This window comes from Eumetopias jubatus, unplaced genomic scaffold, assembly GCF_037043125.1.
Source record: "Eumetopias jubatus isolate StellerSeaLion01/CBP00866 unplaced genomic scaffold, mEumJub1_p1.0 scaffold_6, whole genome shotgun sequence".
Taxonomy (NCBI): Eukaryota; Metazoa; Chordata; class Mammalia; order Carnivora; family Otariidae; genus Eumetopias; species Eumetopias jubatus.
Genome location: NW_028274812.1, coordinates 86,101,981 through 86,121,193, shown reverse-complemented (window position 1 = coordinate 86,121,193; position 19,213 = coordinate 86,101,981). Strand labels below are relative to the sequence as shown.

General features: G+C 37.4%; 1 protein-coding gene across 1 annotated transcript in view; it reads left to right on the top strand.

Moving 5' to 3' along the window:
* COL19A1 (collagen type XIX alpha 1 chain) overlaps nt 1–19,213 on the top strand; it is a 311,655-nt gene that overhangs the window by 117,765 nt on the left and 174,677 nt on the right. The window contains exon 11 of the mRNA XM_088023753.1: nt 10,483–10,536. Coding sequence (XP_087879879.1) covers nt 10,483–10,536 — 54 coding nt within the window. The remainder of the gene's footprint in view (nt 1–10,482; nt 10,537–19,213) is intronic.

Below are 19,213 nucleotides of genomic sequence, written 5' to 3'. Positions count from 1 at the left end.
CAGTTTTCTTTAATTCTAGCTTAAATCTTTAATGCTGTAGTTTTGTTTTTACTCATTTTCTTCTCAATGGAGAAAAAGGAACAGCTGGTTACTATTGTCAAATTTCTTTTGTTTGGGATTTATTAAGTATGCAACTCTTGAATATCTTTCTTTTTCCTTTCTGCGTACACAACTCCCACTGGTTTTTTTGGAGGATGGTAGAATTTGCAATGGAAAGGCCTTAGAACTCACCTAGTGTTAACATATAACCTGATGAATTGATACCAGTTAAATATTAATTGTCATTTCTTATGTATTCCTTGTGGTGAATTGCCTGATTTGTTTTATGCTCAGTTACCAGTTGGATATTATTCTTTTTCTTATAAATGATAAAAACTCTTTGCATAGTAATGATGTTAACTATTAAGCCACCATATGGTACTTTTTCCCATCTTGTCATTTGCCTTTTAGTTTAGTTTATAATATTTTGCTTTACAAGTTTATAATTAATATTTTATCAAATATATTTTTCTATTATCAATTTCTTCTTCTGGTTCCATACTTAGAGTCACTTTACTCATCATGAGCTCTGAGCTATGTTCACTTATATTTTTTCTGTCCCTTTAATATTTTTATTTTTAAGTGTAACCATCCAGAATTAGCTTCCATGCAGGATTGCACATTTATTCCTAATGAAGTTTGTGTTGTTAATTATATAGCATATTGTTTCAGTCTGTTGTAACATTCCACATCATGAGTCTGTTGCATATATAATGATAGTGTGTAATATATCAGTGGTTCTCAACTGGAGGCAATTTTACCTTCTACAGAAAATTTGGCATTATCTAGAGACATTTTTATTTGTCAGGACTGAAGGTAGACAGGATAGGGGAGAGACAACTGGCTTCTAGTGAGTAGAAGCCAGTGATGAGATTAAATATCCTACAGTGTACAGGATAGTTCTCATAACAAAGACCTGTCAATAATGTCAAGATGAAGAGACCTTAATAGGTGGGGGAGAGGGAGAAATCCATCAAGTACCATTCTTCTCCCAGTTACGCGCTCACCAATAGTAGTATTGCCTGTGCTGTATTTCTGTTTCCTACTTGAGGGACACTGGAAGAGACTTTGCCTCCCACTTTGCAGAAATCCAGATATACATTGCATTTTTTATCATCCCTGGACTGTTTTAAAAGCAAATGAGCTGAATAGTTTTAGAGCACACACCCTGGAGCCATGCTGCCTAAACTGAAACAGATTCTGCCACCTAGTTGTGTGACCTTGAAAAACATATATAACCTCTCTGTCTTCAGTTTCCTCATCTGTAAAATGAGAGTAATAGTCATATCCTTATCCCGAATTGTCACAGAATTACAGGATGCTTAAAGCAACACTTGACATGTAGTAAACATTATAGGGATTTGGTAACAATAATAGTAAAGTAAGTGACTTGGTTTTTGTGAAACCTGTTTGATCACAGTGACGTACTTGCTTTTTATATAATTATACTTTTTAAAATCCATTGCAGATTTTTTGCCAGTGATCAAATTGAAGCAGCATGTTTCTTCTTTAGCCTTCTTCCACATCTCTTTTCCTCTTGCCATGCAGCATAAACCCCATCAGATTATTAACTCTGTACTCTCTATAGGTATATTTAACTTTTATTATCACAGTCAGGCTTACAGATTTCCTTATAGGCACATATCTCTTTACTATAGAGTTGCTTATTTTTTCCTCCTGTGAAAACCATTAATTTTGAATAAAGATTATCTTCATTTTTAGTTACATTCTGAAAGTTAATGATGTTATATCCATGGAATTAGATTTGTCTCCTTGTGCTAAAAATTTCAATTCATTCTATTAACATTGCTGAACACATTTTGTGTCACCACATAGACACTGGGTTGTTTATTATCCCCCTTACTAGATAGATATTTTCTTCTGTGTATTTCTGAGCCTCTCAATTCTTATTTTGTTTTCTGTCCTATATGACATCCTCTGGGACAGCACTGTTCAATGAAATTTTCTGTAACATAGAAGTGTTCTGTTCTGCACAGTCCAATAGTGTAGGCACTACTGAGCACTTGAAATGAGCCTAGGGCAATTGAAGAACTAAGTTTTAGATTTTATTTAATCTTTTTTTAAATTATGTTATGTTAATCACCATACATTATATCATTAGTTTTTGATGTAGTGTTCCATGATTCATTGTTTGCATATAACATCCAGTGCTCCATTCAATATGTGCCCTCTTTAATACCTATCACCAGGCTAACCCATCTCCCTCCCTTCTAGAACCCTGAGTTTGTTTCTCAGAGTCCATAGTCTCTCATGGTTCATCTCCCCCTCCAATTCCCCCCTTCATTTTTCCCTTCCTGCTATTTTCTTCTGCCTTTTTTTTTTAACGTAAAATGTATTATTTGTTTCAGAGGTACAGGTCTGTGATTCAACAGTCTTACACAATTCACAGCGCTCACCATAGCACATACCCTCCCCAATGTCCATCACCCAGCCACCCCATCCCTCCCACCCCCCACCACTCCAGCAACCCTCAGTTTGTTTCCTGAGATTAAGAATTCCTCATATCAATGAGGTCATATGATACATGTCTTTCTCTGATTGACTTATTTCACTCAGCATAATACCCTCTAGTTCCATCCACGTTGTTGCAAATGGCAAAATTTCATTCCTTTTGATGGCTGCATAATATTCCATTGTGTATATATACCACTTCTTGTTTATCCATTCATCTGTCGATGGACGTATTGGCTCTTTCCATAGTTTGGCTATTGTGGACATTGCTGCTATAAACATCAGGGTGCACATACCCCTTCGGATCCCAACATTTGTATCTTTGGGGTAAATACCCAGTAGTGCAGTTGCTGGGTCATAAGGTAACTCTTTTTTCAACTTTTTGAGGAACCTCCATACTGTTTTCCAGAGTGGCTGCACCAGCTTACATTCCCACCAACAGTGTAGGATGGTTCCCCTTTCTCCTCATCCCTGCCAATATCTGTCGTTTCCTGACTTGATAATTTTAGCCATTCTGACTGGTGGGAGGTGGTATCTCACTGAGGTTTTGATTTGGACTTCCCTGATGCTGAGCGATGTTGAGCACATTTTCATGTGTCTGTTGGCCATTTGGATGTCTTCTTTGGAAAAATGTCTGTTCATGTCTTCTGCCCATTTCTTGATTGGATCATTTGTTCTTTGAGTGTGTTGGGTTTGATAAGTTCTTTATAGATTTTGGATACTAGCCCTTTATCGGATATGTCATTTGCAAATATTTTCTCCCATTCTGTTGGTTGTCCTTTGGTTTTGTTGACTGTTTCCTTTGCTGTGCAAAAGCTTTTTATCTTGATAAAGTCCCAATAGTTCATTTTTGCCCTTGCTTCCCTTGCCTTTGGCCATGTTTCTAGGAAGAAGTTGCTGTGGCTGAGGTCAAAGAGGTTGCTGCCTGTGTTCTCCTTTAGGATTTTGATGGACTCCTGTCTCACATTTAGCTCTTTCAACCATTTGGAGTCTATTTTTGTGTGTGGTGTAAGGAAATGATCCAGTTTCATTCTTCTGCATGTGGCTGTCCAATTTTCCCAACACCATTTGTTGAAGAGACTTTTTTCCATTGGACATTCTTTCCTGCTTTGTCGAAGATTAGTTGATCATAGAGTTGAGGGTCCATTTCTGGGCTCTCGATTCTGTTCCATTGATCTATGTGTCTGTTTTTGTGCCAGTACCATACTGTCTTGATGATGACAGCTTTGTAATAGAGCTTGAAGTCCGGAATTGTGATGGCGCCAGCTTTGCTTTTCTTTTTCAACGTTCCTCTGGCTATTTGGGGTCTTTTCTGGTTCCATACAAATTTTAGGATTATTTGTTCCATTTCTTTGAAAAAAGTGGTTGGTATTTTGATAGGGATTGCATTAAATGTGTAGATTGCTCTAGGTAGTATTAACATCTTCATGATATTTGTTCTTCCAATCCATGAGCATGGAATGTTTTTCCATTTCTTTGTGTCTTCCTCAATTTGTTTCATGAGTATTTTATAGTTTTCTGAGTACAGATTCTTTGCCTCTTTGGTTAGATTTATTCCTAGGTAGCTTATGGTTTTGGGTGCAATTGTAAATGGGATCAACTCCTTAATTTCTCTTTCTTCTGTCTTGTTGGTGTATAGGAATGCCACTGAATTCTGGGCATTGATTTTATATCCTGCCACTTTACTGAATTCCTGTATGAGTTCTAGCAGTTTTGTGGGGGGAGTCTTTGTGTTTTCCAAAAAAAGTATTATATCATCTGCAAAGAGTGAGAGTTTGACTTCTTCCTTGCTAATTCGGATGCCTTTTATTTCTTTTTGTTTTCTGATTGCTGTGGCTAGGACTTCTAATACTATGTTGAATAGCAGTGGTGATAGTGGACATCCCTGCCATGTTCCTGCCCTTAGGGGGAAAGCTCTCAGTTTTTCCCCATTGAGAATGATATTTGCTGTGGGTTTTTCATAGATGGCTTTTATGATAATGAGGTATGTACCCTCTATCCCTATACTCTGAAGAGTTTTGATCAAGAAAGGATGCTGTACTTTGTCAAATGCTTTTTCTGCATCTATTGAGAGGATCATATGGTTCTTGTTCTTTCTTTTACTAATGTATTATATCACATTGATTGATTTGTGGATGTTGAACCAACCTTGGAGCCCAGGGATAAATCCCACTTGGTCATGGTGAATAATCCTTTTAATGTACTGTTGGATCCTATTGGCTAGTATTTTGGTGAGAATTTTTGCATCTATGTTCATCAAGGGTATTGGTCTGTAATTCTCCTTTTGATGGGGTCTTTGTCTGGGTTGGAGATCAAGGTAATGGTGGCCTCATACAATGAGTTTGGAAGTTTTCCTTCCCTTTCTACTTTTTGGAACAGTTTCAGGAGGATAGGTATTAATTCTTCTTTAAATGTTTGGTAGAATTACTTTGGGAAGCCATCTGGCCCTGGGCTTTTGTTTGTTGGGAGATTTTTGATGACTGCTTCAATTTCCTTAGTGGTTATAGGTCTGTTCAGGTTTTCTATTTCTTCCTAGTTCAGTTTTGGTAGTTGATACATCTCTAGGAATGCATCCATTTCTTCCAGATTATCTAATTTGCTGGCATAGAGTTGCTCATAATATGTTCTTATAATTGTTTGTATTTCTTTGGTGTTAATTGTGATCTCCCTCTTTCGTTCATGATTTTATTTATTTGGGTCATTTCTCTTTTCTTTTTGATAAGTGTGGCCAGGGGTTTATCAATCTTGTTAATTCTTTCAAAGAACCAGCTCCTAGTTCCATTGTTCTACTGTTCTTTTGGTTTCTATTTCATTGATTTCTGCTCTGATCTTTATTATTTCTCTTCTCCTGCTGGGTTTAGGCTTTATTTGCTGTTCTTTCTCCAGCCCCTTTAGGTGTAGGGTTAGGTTGTGTATTTGGGACCTTTCTTCTTTCTAGAGAAAGGCTTGTATTGCTATATACTTTCCTCTTAGGACTGCCTTTGCTGCATCCCAAAGATTTGGAACAGTTGTGTTTTCATTTTCATTGGTTTCCATGAATTTTTTTAATTCTTCTTTAATTTCCTGGTTGACCCTTTTATTCTTTAGTAGGATGCTCTTTAGCCTCCATGTATTTGAGTTCTTTCTGACTTTCCTCTTGTGACTGAGTTCTAGTTTCAAAGCATTGTGGTCTGAAAATATGCAGGGAATGATCCCAATCTTTTGGTACCGGTTGAGACCTGATTTGTGACCTAGGATGTGATCTATTCTGGAGAATGTTCCATGGGCACTAGAGAAGAATGTGTATTCTGTTCCTTTGGGATGGAATGTTCTGAATATATCTGTGAAGTCCATTTGGTCCAGTGTGTCATTTAAGGTCTTTATTTCCTTGTTGATCTTTTGCTTAGATGATCTGTTCTTTTCAGTGAGGGGGGTGTTAAAGTCCCCCACTATTATTGTATTGTTGTCAATGTGTTTCTTTGCTTTTGTTATTAATTGCCTTATATAATTGGCTGCTCCCATGTTAGGGGCATAGATATTTACAATTGTTAGATCTTCTTGTTGGATAGACCCTTTAAGTAGGATATAGTGTCCTTTCTCATCTCTTATTATAGTCTTTGTTTTAAAATCTAATTTGTCTGATATACGGATTGCCACCCCAGCTTTCTTTTGGTGTCCATTAGCATGGTAAATGGTTTTCCACCCCCTCACTTTCAATCTGGGATTGTCTTTGGGTCTAAAATGAGTCTCTTGCAGAGAGCATATGGATGGGTCTTGGTTTTTTCTCCAGTCTGATAGCCTGTGTCTTTTGATTGGGGCATTGAGCCCATTTACATTCAGGGTAACTATTGAGAGATATGAATTTAGTGTCATTGTATTGCCTGTAAGGTGACTGTTACTGTATATTGTCTGTGTTCCTTTCTGGTCTATGTTACTTTTAGGCTCTCTCTTTGCTTAGAGGACCCCTTTCAATATTTCTTGGAGGGCTGGTTTCGTGTTTGCAAATTCCTTTAGTTTCTGTTTGTCCTGGAAGCTTTTTATCTCTCCTTCTATTTTCAATGACAGCCTAGCTGGATATAGTATTCTTGGCCGCATATTTTTCTCTTTTAGTGCTCTGAAGATATCATGCCAGTCCTTTCTGGCCTGCCAGGTCTCTGTGGATAAGTCTGTTGCCAGTCTAATGTTTCTACCATTGTAGATTACAGACCTCTTGTCCCGAGCTGCTTTCAGGATTTTCTGTCTCTGAGACTCGTAAGTTTTACTATTAGATGTTGGGGTGTTGATCTATTTTTATTGATTTTGAAGGGAGTTCTCTGTGCCTCCTGGATTTTGATGCCTATTTCCTTCCCCAAATTAGGGAAGTTCTCTATAATTTGCTCCAATATACCTTCTGCCCCTCTCTCTCTTTCTTCTTCTTCTGGGATCCCAGTTATTCTAATACTATTTCGTCTTATGGTATCAGTTATCTCTCACATTCTGCCCTTGTGATCCAGTAGTTGTTTATCTCTCTTTTTCTCAGCTTCTTTATTTTCCATCATTTGGTCTTCTATATCACTAATTCTCTCTTCTGCCTCATTTATCCTAGCAGTTGGAGCATCCATTTTTGATTGCACCTCATTAATAGCCTTTTTGATTTTGACTTGGTTAGATTTTAGTTCTTTTATTTCTCCAGAAAGAGTTTCTCTAATATCTTCCATGCTTTTTTCAAGCCCAGCTAGTATCTTTAAAATCGTCATTCTGAAGTCTAGTTCCGACATCTTACTAATGTCCGTATTGTTAGGTCCCTGGCAGTCGGTACTGCCTCTTGTTCTTTTTTGAGGTGATTTTTTCCATCTTGTCATTTTGTCCAGAGAAGAATAGATGAATGAGAGAACAAAATGCTAACAGGGTAACAACAACCCCAGAAAAATATACACTAAACAAATCAGAAGAGACCTGAAACAGGGAAAAAGAAAGGGAAAGAAAGAAAAAAAAAAGTTAAAAAAAAACAACAAACAATAAACAAAAACAAAAAAAACAGAATATGATCAAATATGATCAGGCTGGTGCATAGATCAGTGCCACACACTAGATTTTGGGCGTATTTTTGTCTGTTATAAGAAAGTGCCTCCCAAAATTTTAAAGAAAGAAAAACCTATATGTGTACAAAAATAAGGGTAAATACAATGAAGGGATGGAATATGATCGTAAAGATGAAAATTATAAAAGATTTTATAATATGAATTGATAAGATAAGAAGTTGGTTGAAAAAAGAAAGAAGAGGATTTAAAAAAAATGTGATCAGGCAGAAGACTAGAACAAAGCCATATACTAGAGATTTAGGGTATATTTTGGTCTGTTTACCGTTCTCATTGATCGGTAAACTTGGTCTTGGTCTTGGCTGGCTGTTCTTGCTGATCTTCTGGGGGAGGGGCCTGTTGCCATGGTTCCCAAATGTCTTTGCCTGAGGCGGAATTGCCCCACCCTTGCCGTCCAGGCTAAGTAATCTGCTCAGGTTTGCTCTCGGGAGCTTTTGTTCCCTGCAAGCTTTCCCTACAGCTTTGGAGGACGAGAGTGAAAATGGCAGCCTCCCAAGCTCCACCCAGAGGAGCTGAGAACTCAGGGCCCCACTTAGTGCGCCCCCAGAGAAAAGCAGTCAGTCACTCCCATGTCCCCGGTCTCCAGCCTCACTCTGTGCTCACCCGGCCTGTGACCGAGTGTTTCTATCTCCAGCACCCGACCCCGTGTGGAATCTCCAAACCCAGCAGATCCCTGCGGTGCACTCCTGCACCACTCCTCCCAGGGGAGGAAGGGGAGTCTCCCCGGATCTGCTGCTTGTTGGGTCCCTGCTGGAGGAGCAGTGGGCCGACTGTGCCGTGGATCATGGTTTATGGCAACCCCGAGCTGAGAGCCCATTCCTCAGCTCCGTCTCTGCAGCTGGCTTCCCTGCTCCAATACCTGGGAGCTCTGCCGCACTCAAGCACCCCCGGTCTTTCTGTGACCCCGAGGGTCCTGAGACCACACTGTCCCCGCGAGGGTTCCTCCCGCTGCTTAGCCGCTGCAGCGACGTCCCTCAGCAGAGCCGACTTCTAAAAGTTCCGATTTTGTGCTCTGCTGCTCTATCACTTGCCAGTAGCGGCTGACGGAGGCCCCCTCTCCCGCTGTCTATCCTCCCAAATATCACCTCGGATTCACTTCTCCGCACGTCCTACCTTCCAGAAAGTGGTGGCTTTTCTGTTCAGAGTTGTTGCTATTCTTTTCTTTGATCTCCTGTTGAGTTCGTAAGTGTTCAGAATGGTTTGATCCCTATCCAGGTGAATTCCTGGGACCAGACGACATTTAGGTCTCCTACTCCTCCACCATCTTTCTCCTCCCCTGATTTTACTTAATCTTAATTAATTTAAATGTAAATGGCCACATGTGGCTGGTGGCTACCACATTGAACAGCATAGCTCTAGAGTATTTCCTTGCCCTTCCATTTTCAGTTTAAAATTTTCAGCTTTATTCTAACTTGAACCTATTTCACTGAATGTGTTTGTATACACTTTTGTTTATCCTCGTATTATATACATTTCTTATATTCCAGTATTAAGTTCTTTTACTTCATATCCTGTGTTTTCAACAGTATCATAATACATAGTCTTAGATAATATAATAATAATATATAGTCTTAGATGATTTCAATATTGTAATAATACATAGTCTTGGATGAATACAAAGTTTTAGATGTAATAATACAGTCTTTAAGTATATAAAGTATTTCTCATAAAGTCAGATGCTTTTCTTTAGGTTTTTTTGCATATAAAAATAATAGTGTTCATTGTAAGAAAAAAATGAAGGAAGAGGGACAACAGAATAAAGAAGAGGATAAAAATCATCCTGGGGGCACAAAGCAGAGCTTACTACAAATACTGCTACATACACACATATACACGCACACTGTGTTACATGATAGACCTGGCAACTTGGATGAGTTATTTATATGCATAATATATTCTTTTATTTTTAGACATTTTACTGATTATAGAGATAAGATATATTTATTGTTTTAAAAATTTGAAAAAGAAGAACATAGTGAAGGAAAAAAAAATCACCCATAATCACAGAATCCATAGATTAACCACTTCTATTGTTCTGGTTTGTCTTCTTCCAGTATTTTTCCTAAGACCCATAGTAGGTGGATACATAAGTTGGTAGGTAAGCAGGTAGGTAGATGCATAGGTAAACAGGGATTTAGTTGTTTTGAATAATGTTAAACATGTGCAGCATTTGCCAATAAAAGTATACATCTTTCAGATGATAAACAAAAATATATGTCACTATGGGTATGTATCATAAACAATTGGTATAAATGGTCATTTTGAACATTTGTAGCTTTAAAGTTTAAAAAAAGGTATTTGTTAACATTTATTCATTGAATTTGTCAATCCCTTAATTGTATCTTACTTTTTACGTCATAAGAATTTTCCTGTAGTATAAAGTAAAATTCATAAACATGATTTTAATGGTTGTATTATATACCATTATATTTATATACCATAGTTTATTTAATTGGTTCCCTATTATTGGACATTTAGGATGTATCTCTTTTTTACTGCTATAAGTAGCGTTGCACTCTACAATTTAGTGCCTAAAACTTTTCATCTCTGATTATTTCCCTAGGATACATTCTTGGAAGCAGAATTACTGGGCAAAATTAAATGAACAGATTTAAGACTCTTGATATATATTGCCAAATTGCCCTCCAGAAAGTTCTTTGTTGCTTATAGAAGAAAATAAATAATCCTTGTTCTATTTCTACCATTTAATCATTTTTATACAGATTTTCTTTGAACCTTTAAACTTCTCTTTGGTTTTAGGACTCAGAATTGTTTTTTAATAAGTGTTTCTTTCAAGGGATTAACAAAGTAATCACATTGTTATAAATGCCCCGACAATGTAACGCTCTTGTTTTTTCCTAGTAAAGGTTCTCAGGCTATAACATTTTTCATTGTATAAATTGTTTCTTTCTAGGGTGAACAAGGAGAAAAAGGAGATCCAGGCCTGGCTGGCATTAATGGACAAAATGTAAGCCTAACGTTTATTTTTTCTAATATTCTGTTTACATTTGCCACGGAAATATGTTGACGGTCTAAGGGTACTAAGACTTTACTATCCATGGAAGAACTAACCATAATCAAGGCAAAATCAAGAATCAAGCATTTTTAAATTTTTTAAAATTATTTATTTATTTATTTGAAACAGAGAAAGAGCACAAGCAGGGAGGAGGGTCAGAGGCAGAGGGAGAAGCCGACTCCCCGCTGAGCAGGAAGCCTGATGTGGGGCTTGATCCCAAAACCCCAGGATCATGATCTGAGCTGAAGGCAGCCGCTTAACTGACTGAGCCACCCAGGCGCCCCCCTCAAGGCAATTTTTTAAATGGCTCGGTGTTTTTATTGTCATTATGGGTCGTTCCTTGGGTTTACGTATTTCATATTGTGTCATCCTTAACAGCGCTTTCCTTTTTCTTCTTTCTGGATTGAATTTTTTTCTGGTCTTCCTCTTTTTATCTTCTTATATACTTTCTCATGTGGTCTGTGTTCTTACCCAGGGTCGCTCTTCATCTTATACCAAAGTTCCATCTACTGAAAGATCTGCATGGGTGGGATTGCAGTGACGAAAAGAAGGGGAGAAGGGGAGGGGAGACTTACATTTCTGTGTTCCTGCCCTTCCACTGCACCAGGTCATAAGCCTCGGGGCTACTGTTGCCTGTAACGTCCTGATGTCCCGGCATCTCCTCTTTTTATCTTAGGATGACCGTCCCCATCCCCTCGCCCATCCCCTGAGCTTCACTTTGATTCTTAGGATGAAACTTGAAAATTATCCCAAACCTGGGTTGTTCTCTGAAATATAGACTAATTTTCTGGTCATCAAAATCACCATTTACCATAAATACACTAACTTTACTGGGGAAAGTGACCACGAAGAGAATTACTGTTTCCCACAGGTTTTTTTCACTTGCATAAAAATGTTTTGGAAAAGTTCTGAAGGGCTACACTACACTACTTGCTTTATGAATGAAAGAGAAAAGGAAACTAGATTTGGTCCCCTAATGCCTTAGAGGCATTATGAAACCCATCTTGTATGCAGCAGATCACTACAGTGAGAAGGAAAGCTGATCATTACAGTCCCTGGGGCTTGTGGACAAAGAGGGATACCTGAGTGTGGGGAGGGGGTTTCTCCAAAAGAGAAATACCCCAGTAATTAACCCTGTAGTCAACACTGGATTGAGGTTTTGACTCAATCAAAACAGCTTTACTCTCTTGTTACTTCCGGAGAAGCCCCATTTATATATTTAATATGACCCTCATTCTTATTCCTTTCCTCTTTGAAGTGATTTTTCTCTATGAGAGGACAGGAACTGGTACCTAGGGCTTGTAGCTAGAGGAATCTCTGCCTCTTCTCTAGCTCTTTACAATGCATCAAGACATTGGCTGTCACAATTGTTGGCACCTACACTTAAACAGAGCATCTGATTCACTTCCCTTCCCCACTAGGGGAGGCACCTGGTATCATAGCAAGAGTTCTGGAATGGAAAGCCAGAGCCCATTGTGTCCCAGTTCTGTCACTAGCTGAGAAAATCACTTCTACGTCTGTAAAGGATGGGCTTAGAGTCGAGTCTAAGGTCCCCATCACTATGGTGTCTTATAATTTTATACAAAGAGATTATGAAGATTACAAACTTGAAAAGCATCCATTCAGGTTTTTGGAATTCCTGCTACATGTAAGGAGATGAAGAAATAACAAAGCAGAATAGAGCTGGAGCCAGAGTATGGAAGGTGCTGTATAGAAGGATGTTTGCCCTCCTTCCTCTGACAAAGGGAAGACATCCTCCAAGCTGTGTTTAAATGAAGATTAGTTTGACTGTGTGTTCTATAAAATGGATAAAATTTAGGCCTTTGCCTATGGTTTGTTTTTTCCATCATACTCTTCACAAGAGCAAAGACCATTTCTTGGAATCCTTAGTACTTAGTGAATATTTTCAGAGTAAGTTCCCAATAATTATTTGCCAAGTTTTAATTTTAAAAACTGAAAAAGTATTATAATAGTTTAAAATAGAAGTAATTGGAGCCTAAAGTAGGATAACAGAGATGGAAGGGAGTACATAGATAGTGATAGTACAGTGGTAAAATATATACAGTTTGGCACTAGATAGCACTGAAAACTCAAAAATAGCTCAAGAATTTGACCGTTCGTTATGGGAAGGATGTTAACTTGTGAAAAACAGAGGAGTGTTGAAGGAAATTAATGATAGTGTTACAAAAGATAACCAAACTGCATGTATGTGGGCTCCCTGAGAGAGAGGAACAAAACGAAGATTTTTAGAAGTTCATTAAGATAACATTGGAGGGGCACCTGGCTGGCTCAGTGGGTTAAGTGTCTGCCTTTGGCTCAGGTCATGATCCCGGGGTCCTGGGATGGAGCCCTGCTTCATTGTCAGCTACCTGCCTCAGCAGGGGAATCTGCTTCTTCCTCTCTGTCTGCTCCTCTCCCCCGCTTATGCTCTCTCTCCCTTTCTCCCTCTCAAATAAATAAATAAATAAATAATCTTTAAAAAAGATAACTTTGTAACTGAAATGGAGAGGGATTTATCCAAACACCTGAATAAAACTGGAGATTTGAGGGGTTGGACTCTGAAATCTATTTACATTAACTTAGAGATTTGGAAATTTTTCTTATGGCATCTTCAAGTAAGCTGGTTTGGCTTTTTACAAGTAATCAGTTGATAAACACATATATGTGAGTGCCTACTACATGCTCAGATGTTCCAGCCGCCATTATAGGAGTTCCAAACCTGAATAAGACCAACCTGTTAGGAGAGCACATAGTGTAGTGGGCAGTGTGAGCTTTCCTCTTGGAGAGGATCTTGGAAGAGTTCTTTGCATGCCCCCCAATCAAAGGGCTGTCATTTCTTTAGCACCATCATTGTTTAATGTAGCTCATTAGGTACGTCATAGAGCAGGACAAAGCACATTAACTTTTCTTACTTGGTTACTTAATTAATATGTAGATGATATTATTTTCCTTTCCTCAGTTTTGCCAAAGATATTCAGGAGTCATGACTAAGGAGAAATAAGAAAAAGTAATGAAAATTCTCCTTTTCTCCCCTCTATCACTAAGAATAAAAAATCAAATGCTCTGCTATTACATCATTAGTGGTGGTATTATTAATAATGTGTTATCATTCATAAACTATTTTCACAAGGAATTTGAAATTTGACCTTACTCTAGCTTTATGGGCTAGCTAGAGCAGGGGGTTATAACATCTCTATTTTCAGAGGCAAGAAATAAAGGGTTGGGAAATTAAGCGACTTTTTTTTTTTTTTTAGAAAATGGTAAAATCAGCTTTTAACCCTACATGTTTGACTGAAAATCTCTTATTTCCCCACTAAATCATGCCCACTTGTCATTGCCTATTTTTCAGTGCTAAAATAAACTGACTGTGCAAATTAAAATCATTCAGCATTTATGACAGTTCACTCTGACTTTCAATAAGCACAGGTACACATTCTTAGGGAATGAAGGGCATTATAATAGCGATTTCAATTTGAATTAAAGTCAGGCCGTGATGGAGAGTCTAACTTCAGAAACATACTGTTAGAATGCAAAGTGAATAAACTCAATGGGCCAGCTCACTCCAGCTACTTTCCAAGTCAACGAAAATTGTAAGAATTTAATATTCTTACGAAATGAATTCAAAAGCCCTTTTTCATGGTCTTTATTCTTGCATATTACAAATATCTTGATGTAAATGTATCCTTTAATAATTTCTTCTGTGCCAGCTTTTTCAAAAAATGGGCAAGCTCACTTTGGAAAATGTAAACCTGATTTACAGGGAAATATTCAGCAGTTCAGTCTTTCTCAGTGGGACACTATTGGCATTTTGGGTAAGACAGTTCTTTGTTATGTGGGACTGTCTTGCAAGAGCAGAATGGTTAGCATCCCAAAGGCTCACCAACTAATGTAGAAGCTCTTAATCATTAGGACAAAAAAAAAAAAAAATTCCTCTGATATCTTTCTAAGTGCATCCTTGGTAGTGTATATGTGTGTGTAAACCTTGGGTTGATCTTCAAGGTATTAGAGTGTTGGACTAAAGTTATTGGACTATATACATGCTCCTATTTCCCTTATAGTTTAAATAATGCATACCAAACATATTAAAATTGTCAAAAATTTGAATTGCTAAAATTTAGCTTTCAAAATACAAGACCTCAATTTTACACACTTTCAAGTTTATAATTAAATCATTTTGATTGTGACCTACTGCAAGATATATTCAACAAATGCATCTTATAACAGACTTGAGAGGGTGTCTTATAAAGTTGTTAATGTACCCTTTAAAGCCAGACTTTCTGGGCTCAGATCCCAGCTCTGCCACTGCCTAACTGGCATACTACTTGGAACATGACTTACTCCCTCTGTGCCTCACTTTTTTTTTTTCTCATTTGCACAATGAGATGATAATATTAATAACATTTCAGGGCTTTTTTGTCTGTCTGTGTTTGAGGGTGAATAGGGTTATCATGCATAAAGCATTTAGAACAGTGTCTCGCATACAGTAAGAGCTATATAAACATTTACTATTATTTGAAACTGGGTTAAATAGAACACATTTATCTCTAATAAAAATAACATTTCATTTGTTTGTTTTTTATGGGGTTGTATAATCTTAGAAAAGTTGATTGCAATCACTGAGTTTAGACTCTTCCTCTACATCCCTCTTTTTGTCTGTCAAACATCCCTTATCAGAATTACAGCATCTGATGTTTCTAAAATAATCATGTTAATCTCCTTATACCAATGTAATCTTTATTATTAAATACAAACATATTGAAATCACAAAGCTGAGCTATCAGCTGACAACTGCTTGTGCCATCGCTAGGGAACAAGATATAGTCAATGGGAAGAGGAGGTGAAGAATTAATTGATGGGTTAAATTTTTTGAACAAATATTTTGTATCTTATGATTTTTAAAGATGCTACATACCATGAGGAGTAGATCTTCCAATAAAATTAATTTCATAGTCTGCCTGCTTTTATAGTTCTAGATATAATACTGTTCTTCAGCTTTCATCTTGCCTTTAGGTAAGAGTTCCTGTCTCCACACAACATACAGAGTCAGCTACTGTACTTTTGAGAATCTTTATATACAAGAATTTTATTGAGAACCTTGATAATGGATTCCCATCTTATTCAATATTGAATTCATTGTCTGTTCCATTTGATTCTTTATGCTTTATGGTGAGTGCTGCATCTTTTTCTCCCCAGTACTCAATAACCATTGATAGCAGCACCAGTGTGACATGAGGAGAAAAATTGCACTTGAGAAAAGCATTACTGATCTGTTTCTCAGAGCCTATTATGATGCCATGGCCTTAAAAACATTGTACTTTGTCACAAGAGGACCTGAGTTACATGGGCCCACTTCAATGACCATAAAAGTAGAAGCTTGATGAATCCAGTACTTCTCAATTGCATTTTATCATGTGTGAGTTAAAGCACAGTGGCTCCATAACCATCAAACTTATTACAGACCTGAACAGAATGAACTATTAATTATCCCTTAAACTTGGACTTGAAAAGTAAAAGCAACATTTATTAAGTACCTACCATGTACTAAGTGTTTTTATAACCTATGATTCTCAGAACAACCCTTCAAGGTAACTATTCTTTGTACCTATTTTATAGGGAAGCTTGAACATCTTAGGATTTTGCATAAAATGCCACTCTTTTCCTGACTCTCCTGAACTCCACATTCCTGAATATTGAGTACCTCCAGTACACTTAGGCCTCTCTGGGAACTGTTCCCTTCACACTTGCTATATACTTCCATAATAGCTCTCAATATTCACATCAGCTTATATTTGGTTGCGTTATTCTCCCACTGCTTCCTGAGCATGGTTGATTGAACCAGGGATGGTTAGCTGATTCATTTGCGAAAAACTCCTTCCCAGAAGTTGCAGTTAGGGTTAGTTCGTCAGGCAAGAATATTGAAAAATTTTAATGTATTATTTTATGCCTAGAAATAATATTTGTATAACATATAATATGTGAAGATTATGAATCATAGTAATAACTGGAACACCAGTGTACCTAGAATTCAGTGTAACTCCATGCTCCACCCCAGAGTTAACCATTTTCCTGAATGTTGTATTTAATGTTGCCTTTAAAAAAATAACATTTTGCACGTCCATATGTTCATAGGATATAGAGTTTAGTCTTATATATTCGTAGATATTCAATATTTGTTGAGTAAATGGGTACTTGGTGTCTTTCTCAGCCATTTCTTCTTCATGTGTCTTTCTCTGGATAGTGTTATACCAGGAAGCAGAAAGAAAACCTCTTTTTTAATAAACTTCTCAGTCCATTAAACGTACAATGTCCTATCACTTACTTAAGCCTTGGCACCTCCTTTGCTTTGCCCCCTCTTCCAACATATCTGCATGTCCTTCTTCCCAGTATGTGCAGCCTCTGATCACTGCTCTCCATCTCCAGTGTCACCCCCTACCTCAGCCACCCTGCGCTCTTGCCTGGAACGCTGCTTCCACAATCTATTACCTACAATCTATTTTCACATTGTGGCCAAATTGATGTCTTTTGAAACAAGCCACATCATGTCATTTCTCTGCTTGAAACATTTAAGTAGTTTCCCCATTCCAGTTAAAACAAAACCCATCCTTACAATGGCCTGCAGTTCTCTATGTGCATTGACCTCTGTCTGAACTTGACTTGATCTCCTGTTCCTTGTCTGCACGCTCCTGACATTCTGTTCACCCTAGGGGCTTTGGTGCTTGCTATGCCTTTTAACCTCAGTACGTTCCCCCCGGGATCATTGCATGGCTGGATCCTTTAAAACAACAAGGTCCCCTCCACACAGAAGCGTTTTTCTGATCACCCCAACTGAAATAGTAGCTCTCTCCCTCTCACTCATCACATTCAGCCTGTTGTCCTGTTTATCAGCAGTCACCTTCCTCTCATAACGTGAGTTCCCTGAGGGCAGGAATCTTGACCCTGTTAGGGAAAAACTATTCTCACACTTATTAAAATGGTAAGGAGGACTTTTTGTTCACACCTATTGGAATAGGGGTACTGCAGTAGAGGTGAGAAATTGAGCTCAACTCCAAATACAACACGGACAGGTGGGAGATTCATAGCCCACAGTGTGATGCGCTCAGTGAATGAAAAATTACTAAGAGCAGACCTCAAGGTAGGCGGATTCTTGAAAAACTGACTTAATAGGATTCTTGCTAAAGGCGGGCCAAACACTTACACATCAGAGGTGGGGGATGAGGAACTTGATCTGATATCAAGAGTGGGGGATTCTTTCTAAACTGACTGAGCAGGATTCTGGACAAAACTGGGCTAAGCAGGCCAAAGACAGAACAGGACAGAGGACAAGGTTGAGGCTTAGTCGAAAAGAGGACTCAGAAGAGTCTGACTAAAGTTTGATCAAGGAGAGAGTCTTGGTCAACTTCTTGTTTTTGTACTTCTAAGTTGCACTATCCAATAGAAATAGGATCTAATATAATACTTATATAGTACATTTCTAAATATGATATAATTTCAAGACAAATATAAATATATTTTCCAGTAGCCATATTAAAAAAGTAAAAAGAAACAGGTGAAACTAATTTTAATAATATATTAAATATATCCAACATATTATCATTTGAATATATAATCAATATAAAAATTATTAATGAGCTATTTTACATTTTTTGTACTAAATATTGAAAAATCTATGTTTCACACTCACAGCACATCTCAATTTAGACTAGTCTCATTTTGCTTATTCAGGAAGGAAAGGCTATTTCAAATAATAAGAGAATATCACATCTCAAATATACTTTTTCACTCATTCTTTTTCTGTAAATACTCCAACATAACAGTGGAAGACCCATAGCTATGAGTTTTATCCTGAAAGGTATTTCTACAACTGTGAAGTGTTTTTTGCCAATCAGATGCTGTTTTCATCCGTTAAGTCTTTTTTTCTTAAGATGTAAGACTACAGTTTTCACATAACCTCTGCAACAAGATTATTTTAAGTATCCAGTTTTCCTTCATTTCTTGAAATTCTTCATGGGCTTCTATATCAAGTAGTTAAAGCTGATGGCATTTGACCTTGTTTATTGACTACAAAATGTCAGTGCAGCGAGAGATGGATCCGTCAGCCAAGAGAAGTAAGACGTCTAGATATACTGTGCAATGTGTGGCTTCAGAATATTTCTTTTTTCCATTATTGTTCTTCCCTCATCCAACGTGTTAAATCAAGGATGAAGGAAGATTTTTTTTTTCTATTCACCACACAATCAGGATGTGTCTATCTAACTTTCTTTCTGTTTACACTGTGAAAACCTTCAACTGTAGAACTCCAGTGAAATCTATCATGGTCTTCCTGAGAGCTGTTATTTCTGAGTCTGAGCAACAAAATACCCACTGAAACACCCAAGAGTCCAGAAAATTCATGAACATATTTATCTGATACTTTGTCTTATATGGTTTCATTTAATATCTTTATAAATTCAGTTTTAAAAAAGTAGGAATTAGAGAACTAAAACATAATTTAAAACAGGAAAGAGACAACATTGTAGCTTCAGGCTGTGAGTGACAGGGAAAGAATATGTCTTTCATTTATTTTTCCCCCACAATTAGATTACTTGATAGAGACATAAAAATGTTTTTTATTTAATTCTTGAATTTTTTT